Source organism: Lonchura striata, chromosome 3 (genome assembly GCF_046129695.1).
Source record: "Lonchura striata isolate bLonStr1 chromosome 3, bLonStr1.mat, whole genome shotgun sequence".
Classification (NCBI taxonomy): Eukaryota; Metazoa; Chordata; class Aves; order Passeriformes; family Estrildidae; genus Lonchura; species Lonchura striata.
Genome location: NC_134605.1, coordinates 56,244,945 through 56,253,628, shown reverse-complemented (window position 1 = coordinate 56,253,628; position 8,684 = coordinate 56,244,945). Strand labels below are relative to the sequence as shown.

General features: G+C 42.2%; 1 protein-coding gene across 2 annotated transcripts; it reads left to right on the top strand.

Annotated features, from left to right (window-relative positions):
* The first annotated feature begins 474 nt into the window (after nucleotides 1-474).
* Nucleotides 475-8,018, top strand: VIP (vasoactive intestinal peptide). Of its 2 annotated transcripts, XM_021540543.1 has the most exons (7): nucleotides 475-670; nucleotides 1,121-1,242; nucleotides 2,694-2,834; nucleotides 3,209-3,313; nucleotides 4,811-4,930; nucleotides 5,584-5,692; nucleotides 7,157-8,018. In XM_021540543.1, the coding sequence occupies exons 2-7, from the start codon at nucleotides 1,130-1,132 to the stop codon at nucleotides 7,163-7,165; spliced, it is 597 nt and encodes a 198-aa protein (XP_021396218.1). In that variant the 5' UTR covers nucleotides 475-670; nucleotides 1,121-1,129; the 3' UTR covers nucleotides 7,166-8,018. The 2 variants fall into 2 exon arrangements, with proteins under 2 accessions (XP_021396218.1, XP_021396217.1); XM_021540542.2 differs by lacking the exon at nucleotides 3,209-3,313 and having other exon boundaries at nucleotides 479-670.
* Nucleotides 8,019-8,684: the final 666 nt, after the last annotated feature.

Genomic DNA, 8,684 nt, shown 5'->3' with positions numbered 1-8,684 from the left:
AACCCCCGTCAGGGACTTGCATGTGCCGGGGACGGAGAGGAATTAGCACGGAAAGCCCAAGAGCTAGGGAAGGGAGCAACCCCGCGGCGCGGAAGGGGCTCCTCAGGGAAGCACGGGGGCTGGAGGAGTGCGGGCTGGGGGCGGAGGTCCCAGAGAGTGCAGCCGCCTTCGCTCCAGCTATCCCGGGTGCGGGCAGGGATGCGCGGTGCGGCGTGCCAGCAGACCCCGACGGCCGCCTGCTCTCCCGCCTGGAGAGGCGGAATCATCCCTCCGACGGGGCTCCGCTCCTCCAAAACTATGTCATTAACATAAATCAAATAATGGCCGAGGGGGTGAGGGGGAGGGGAAGGAGGTACGCGACCGCTCATGTGTTAAATATAAGTCTCTGACTGTCCTGAGCAAAGCGACCGTCCCCTTGGGATGGGTGACGTCTCTCCAGTAACGTGATTGCTTCTTCGGAAGCAGAAACGTGTAAACGCTATAAAACGCGGTGGCGCGGCGGGCAGCTCAGAGCGTGCGGCGAGACGGAGCCCTCCTCTTCATCCTCCTCCTCCTCCTCACCCTCTGCTGCCGCCGCCCCGGCAGCCGCGCAGCGGAGCAGGGCTCACTGCCCCAGCACCGCTCCGCTCCGCGCCCGCCCAGCCAGACCCACCGACGGACTCGCGGCTCCGTGAGTAACTTTCTCCCCGCCACAGCGGCAACTTCCCAGCGCATGAAGAAGGATGTCCCCTCCCGTACCCTCGCTCCACTTCGCTCCTCCCGGACCTGCAGGGAAGCCATCCCGGCCGTCGGGGAGCGGGGAGAGATTCTGAATGCCCAGGGCAGCCGGGGCGGGACCCTCTCTTGTTACCGCTTAAGTCGCTGAGCCCCGGGCACCGCTGCCCCTCGCACCGGGCCGGGGGTCGCCTTCGGAAATGCCAGCTCTCCCTGGCCGCGGGCAGCTCCCCCGCCATCGCGACCCTGCTGGCCGGCGGCGTCTTTCGGGACGGGGTCCGGAGTTGGGAGCGGGACCGGGGCGGTCGCTCGGCGGCCCGAGGCGAAGTCCCGGTGCCCCGGCGCGGGGCCAGCGGGTGCGGGCGGGCCGGGTCGGAGGGTGACGGCTGCGCTCTTCCCTCCGCAGGTGGCGGCCATGGAGCACCGCGGCGCCTCCCCGCTCCTCCTCGCCCTCGCCCTCCTCAGCGCCCTCTGCTGGCGGGCGCGGGCGCTGCCCCCGCGGGGCGCCGCCTTCCCTCCCGTCCCGCGGTAAGGCCGCGCTCCGCGCTCCGCGCTCCGCCGCGCTCCGCCGCGCTCCGCCGCGCTCCTCCGCCCGCGGGGACCTGCCCAGCCCCGGCTGTGAGAAGCGCCTCTCCTCCGCTGCGCCCTCCCGAGGAGCGCGCAGCGCGGCGCTTGCCGTCGGGTGCGCCGGGTCCCCGCGGCGAGGCTGCGGTCAGGCGGTCCCGGCCGGAGGCCCCGGGACACGCACGCTCCTCCCGGGGCGGCTGCAGCAGCGCTGCCCCACGGGCTGGGTGGCGGTGACCGCGGGGTGTGCGGATGGGGGGCGGATGGGATGTGGGCCCCGGTAATCCCTGGGACGTGAACGGGTCCACGGGGACAGAGCGGAGGGCAGGTTTTGTACCTCTGCATGCTTCGGCCGGTTGAAGTTGCTGTTTGTGGTCCAGCTAAATGAAATCAGATGGCAGAACGGTACGGTTTGCCATTTAGGGAAGAGGAACATAAAGTGTAGAAGGACCAGTGAAAAACAGACAAAAAAGCACAGTGACGGTCTTCCAAAAGGTGTGACTTGAGCCGGTTCGTTTTACCCAGCAACTTTGCACGTTTTTTTACCAGACAGAAGACTTATATGAATCAGACATATAAATTGTGCTAAAAGTGACTTTAAAATTACTAAGTCACATAAGTCTATCTTAGTTTTAGTATGTGACTTTTGCATGTCATCACGCACAGGGGTTTCCTACAATGATTTCCTTGTCTGCCACAGAATATCAGAGCAGCCACAAGGAATGATGCCAAACTGCTGCTATGCAGTCAGACTGTCCTTGATAAAATATGACACTTTATAAGAAGCTGCAGTTTACGAAAATGTGCGCTGTACACAAGTTTATACAGGGCAATTGCCATTATTCATTTGAAGAGATTAAAAGATTTTTTGGCTTCTAGCAGGAGAGACTAAAAACATGTAGAGATACATGACTGCACTTTTTATTTAGTTTGAAGTTCTTGGTATATTTGCTTTCTTTGGAGAATGCCTAAGAACTGTTTCATTCTGCATTTCAATTTACATTTTATATCTTAACTGGGAAGTAAGTACGTCACAGGAGCAGTTTTCACTTTGCTTGGGTGGAGGCTGTTAATTTCATCCATAATATATACAAAATACAGTTGATAGGAAAAGCTTCACAGTTGTCACTTGTGTTGTGATTGTCATACATTATGCACTGGAATAAATTGTATCCAGTGACAATATCTATCTAGAAAATATGAATTTGAGAGAAGGATCTGTTATGTCAATTAGTCTACAATTAAGCATGGATTCTACCTAAAAGTGATTTTTGATTTATCCAGATTTATTTTAAATGCCTAACCAATGAAAGTAGGTAGATGTACATTTTGACACAAACCAGAATGTTATCTTTAGTAAAGTGTCGCATGTCCTCAGCTAGCTCTATACTTTACACGGTTTCTTTCTCCAACAGATTGGGAAACAGAATGCCATTTGATGGAGCCAGTGAACCTGACCATGCCCGTGGGTCATTAAAGTCAGAATCAGATATTTTGCAGAACACACTACCTGAAAATGAGAAATTCTATTTTGATCTCTCCAGAATTATTGATAGGTGAGTTTCTTTATTATCATAAATACAAAAGATCATAGATTTCTGCTTGATTTCTGCAAAAAAATCAAACTGGGATTAGGAAAGCAAGACTCAATTACAGAAGAAAATCCCACAGCCGCTGCTTGAATAGTGGTAGCAGTAGGGATGTAGGCAGAAATGCTGCTTGTATTGCCATTCTGGCATGATGAATGCATTCACTTTCCAAGAAGGAGTAAAAAGTATATTGTGAAAATCTGGAAGTTATTTTATGAAATTAGTTCCCTTTAAGATGTACAATAGTTAAACTAAGGAAAGCAGTATATTTGCAAAATGAACATTATCAAAATTATATGAGCCCAGACTGTATTGTAGAGTTTATTTATTGTCCATTTCAGAAATGCAAGGCATGCTGATGGAATTTTCACCAGTGTCTACAGCCATCTTTTGGCTAAACTTGCTGTGAAGAGATATCTGCATTCGCTTATTAGAAAACGAGTTAGGTGAGGTGACACTTACATTAGGTAGATTTTTTTTTCCTAGCTGGCTTTATTGGCAAATTTTTTACCCTTCTGTATGCAAGGTCTCCTTTTTGTGATTCAGAGATACTGAAAGAGAAGCTTATATAATTATGGGGGAGATGAAAATCCTATATAAGTATTTAGTGATATTACTAAATGAGCATGTTACTATTTATTCCTGACACAGCTGTGAGAGGTAGAGCAACGGACACTGCACAAAGCAGGATAATGTGTACTGGAAATCTTATCATGATTATTGTGCCGAATTGCTAATTCTTTTTTTTTGGTAGTGTTTTTACTATCTTGGTGGATGAGTGGCAAAAGTAAATACAAAGTGATTGATTACTTAGTACTTAACAATAGGGAAATACACAATGAAATCAAGAAATGATTGGTTTATAATGAAAATGTAAAGGTATAGCTTTTTCCTGCTAGAAAACACATTGGCAGATGTTTGTGAGATCTGTATTGCAGCAGAATTCAAAAAAAAGAATGAGGCAAATTCATAGACTAGGGGTCTGGATGCAACTTCCAAATCAATACATTAATAAACTGATGAGCACAGGGTTCTTGGGTAGGATCACGGTATACTTCCCTTGTTTTCAAATCCATAAGCAGCAGCTGTGAGGCACTGTGACGATACCACTGAGTGCCTACTTCATATGCTGAAAAGCTGAGTAAAAATTAAGTCCTCCATTTATGTCAGTGCTGCCTTTGATCCAGAACATGCAGTTCCAGTTTCTCATATGCTGTAAACTAAAATGGACTATTTAAAATAGAACACCTGCCATTTCCCAATATTGTGCACGAAGAAAAGACCTCCAGGTTTGGCTTTCACAAGGTGTGTTTTGTCTTCTGCAACCTTAGAACAAGCATTTACAGCTACTTATGTGATGCTGCACTCTTAAATTTCGTCAGAGGCAGACTCCACCTCCACTGAGTTCACTCTGAACAGTGATGAGGTCCTTTAAGAGCTTATTGCAACTTAAACCAGCCTGTACCTTGGCATTGTACTGAAATATATTCATGCAAATTATAGAAATCAGAATAAAATCTGTTTATTCAAAGGTGCAACCTGGGGTGTGAGAACAAGCAGGAGTAATGAAATCCACACTTAAACACTTGATCTTGCAGAACTCCTGGGACAAGGACTCCAGAAATCATTGACTATGTATCTTAATTGCATAGGCCAGGCAAAACTGAGATGAGAAAACAATCGGTGAAGGGTGTTCCCTAAAAGGCTGAATAACAATCTTTGGGATTTGATCCTTGTTATTAGAATACATAGTAAGCAGTGGAAGCAGTGGCTTCTTTTCAGCAGAAGAAATATCCAAAGTCATGGATGAAAATGAAAGCTGAAATGACAATTTGATTTTATTAGGCTAATCAATAGCATAAAGCTTATTTCACTAATTTAATGGTATTTTTTTTAAACAGATATTGTCTCTTAACTTTTCCTCTGTAATTGTTTATTGCCAGCTCCCAGGACAGTCCTGTCAAACGCCACTCTGATGCTGTCTTCACTGACAACTACAGCCGCTTTCGAAAGCAGATGGCTGTGAAGAAATACTTAAACTCAGTTTTAACTGGAAAAAGAAGGTACTACAAGAAAGCACATGTGTGTTCTTTCCATACTTCTATGGCATTAAGACAGAAAAGGTTTACATCCATGTATGTATACAGAGAGGACATGCAAAAGGCACTGAGCATTAATATCATAGCATAGTTTCTGACATGGTTTTCAAATACAGACATTTCTTCCATGACTGGAACAGACACTACAATTGGAATAGAAGAATAAAGAGGAGATGACATCTGGCAATTTAAAAAATCTTCCAACTTAAATAGTTTTTATTTAGAAAAAAATCTTCTTAAGGAAAAAACCCACAGAGCTATGGAACATGAACAATTTTATAAAGAAATATGTTGAAAATTTGCCTCTCTGTGAACACGTGGAATAAAAATTTGAAAATCCCTGAGGGATTACTGAGGACTATATGTCCTAATCAGTATAGGTGAGACATGCCAGCATACATGTTTGTAGACCTTGTATTGTGTTTGTATATTCACTCATTTAGACAACTGCTTTTAAATATCATGTCTCATTATTCATTAAACATGCTATTTCATAAGTTCTGTAACACTTTGGTTTAAGTGTAAGGAAACGTGCAGAAGCTACAGTTAGAAGAACGCTTTACTTTCTTTGCTTTTTCTTCTGAGAGCAATTAAATTTTTTTTCTGATTCACAACAGCCAGGAAGAGCTAAATCCTGCTAAACTTCGAGATGAAGCAGAACATCTTGAACCATCCTTTTCAGAAAACTACGATGCTGTAGATGAGCTGCTGAGCCACCTCCCACTGGTAAGATGCCAAAATCGTCTTTTTTCTTGCTATCTGTTACCCATAAAGTGACATTAATTGTATGTGGAGTATCGCCTATCAGAAAATCAGGATATTCTAGGAAAGGGAGTAATTTTCCATGAAAAGCTTTACGTTTCTAATGTTTATTCACTCATTGTGTCAGAATAAAATAATAATTTTAATAATAAGCTTTATTTTATCACATGATCGCTGCTATTGAAAATTCCTAATTAAATGGCACTGTTCATAATGCACCTAACTCACTTGGGTGTTTCACCCAGTGTGCAGTACAGCATGAAATCAGAAGTGACTAATTTTTAATTACAAAGATCATTATTTCTTCAGAGAACAAACTTGAGGATATTTCTTTTAATTAAAAAAAATGCTGCAGATTTTGGTTAACGTCTTTTTGATTAGAAAGAAATTACCCCTAGAACTAAGAGCATCAGCAAGATGAACCTCATGCATTAAGAAAATACTTGACGTGCAAATCTTGCAGTTACTGTTTCCCATATAGCCACTGCTATTTTTTCTAAAGTCATTCACAATTATTTTCCCTTTGGTTTACTGAAACATCAACACTTGCAGGAATATAATATTGAAAAAGTAGGGTAGAAGCAAATTTGGTATTGTTGAAAATGTATTATAAAGTTGATGATGGGATAGTTTTTGGCATTCAGGTGTATCCAAAAAAGTAAGCTAAAAGATTAAAAGGCTATTCTTGAAGATAGAATTTGGAGAAATGTCTTTTCTTGTATCATCCCCATCCGCCCATCCCGCTGCCCCAGAAAATACATTGTTTCCTTGCAAGGCTGAAATAAAATGAGAAAATGTTCTTTTCCACAAGTGTGGTAATTCCTCTAAAGTTCCTGAACGTTAGAAAGGACATAAGCTTCTTATGCATTGAGGAATTATGTAATTTGTAAGCAACATGATTCTGGAAAGAAATGCTCTTTCTGGACAAGATTAATGTAAAAAATAGCTGCTCTTGTATTTTGCACCTTCTCAAAATTATGGCATTAACTAAGGGAGAAAGAGTAGTGGTCCAGCAGGTCACTGATATCTTCCTGAAAACATTTTCAGTCCTTTCCATTTTTATTGACTTTACTGAGGAGGCAGGTCTGCCTGTAGGTGAATCTGTTACTTGTCATTTTATTGCAGTGCCCAGTTGCTAATGTAGGAATGAGCAATCCGAATTTGTGCATCTATTTCAAGGATACAGGTTTTTTCAAAGTGAGCAGTTCTGTGCTGTAGGCTAATCTGCTGCAACTCATCCCATGGTCTGGTCTGAGTGTAATGCCCAGCAAACTCCTGTGAGCAGCCACTTCTCCATTTGTCAGTCCCAAGCACAGCAATTGTTTTGTATGAAGTGTTACTCAATGCCTGCTCTCTGCCCTCATACACCTCATGATGCAATTGCTTGCAAAAGTGACTTCTAAAGCACATCTCTCCTTTGCTTTTCAGGACCTCTGAAGGACACCTGGTAAAGTCTATGACAAGAACAAGCTATTTTTGAGTTCCACATAGTATTTCAAAGAGATGACTTTAGTCATCAAACCAGAACAAATATGTTGTGAAGTGAAAGTTGTGATATATTTGTTTCTTACGTAATAAAAGTTGATATTTACATTGTAAATATTACTCTAGCATTCCCTACTGAAAGCTGTACATATGGATGCCAGTTTAACTCATGAGAAGTCTGTGAGTCCATATGCTGTAAATCTTTACTTCAATAAATTCATTTGAAAATGAGTGTGCAGCTGAAAAGAGCCCATCATGACTAATTAATTGGCTTATTTTAGGTGTGTTACAACTTCAGACAAATGTAATAGTAAGGAAACATTTCTAGATAGCCTCATAAAGAACATGCAACATGAGGGGAAGAATGTCCAAAGTGTGTAAAACTGCTTTAAAAGATTGCTGAAGGTTATTGCCCAGCAAAAGTGAATGCTTTTCTAGCAGTTTACCAGGCAATTAGAAAAAAATTAATAGGAATTAAAAATGTTTTGACCTCCAGTAGTACCTTTACTTCTGGTTCACATTTTAAAATTGCACAACATATAAATTATGCTAAAACCAGAAATATCTCCTTTATTTTCAGTTGTGTTTCAGATGCTCTAGAGCTGACAAAGCACTTAAAAGATTGCAATCTCTTGACTTGTTTGATGCCTAAAGTCATCAGTTATTCTATATTTAATTGTCTGTAGCTTTGATGATAAAACTATTGCTTATATATAAAATAGACCTGAAGACAGTTTACTATTTTTTCAGAATGAATGTAATTTACAGAATATGCAGACAATAAATCATTTTATTATCATGGCAAGCTATTACTGGTTTAAATCAGTGCTACAGCTACCTGGAAAAACAGAGGTTCCTGTAAGTGCTGTCTGTACTGAAGTAATAGGGGAAGAGAATATTTTTAACTGATTTATGCTATATTATTTTAGAAAGACAGCTAAATAAACCTACAGTCTCCTTTTCTGTAGCTTTCTATTGTGGTAGATGACCATGGAAGTGAAAATTTGCAGCTGTTTGATTCACAGCACTGATGCAGAAAGTAGAAAAACTTATCAGACCTACTTACAAGTTCAATTTTGAATTTCAAGTATATTTATAAAACATACATATGCACACATAGACAGTGATAAAACTGATTTGCAAGTTTCACTTACAAGTTTACTGTTCTCATTTAGAAAGAAACTTCTAACATGATAAAATCTGAGATTTATGGAGACTGGTTCTCATAAATATGTAGCCCTCCAATTTGGAATATTTTTTGAATATTGGCAACTACATGTCAAATGAAAACCAGCTTTCACAGATCAGGTGCTAATATTGCTATTTCTATCTAGCCTTGACAGAATCTATTTTAGCCTAAGCCAATGAGTGTTTCACAAAAGTTCTATTTTCACAAAAGACACGATTTTGAAGTCTTCTCTTGAAAAGTTGTTTTCCACCCCCAATTCCTATCATACTATGAACATCTGAA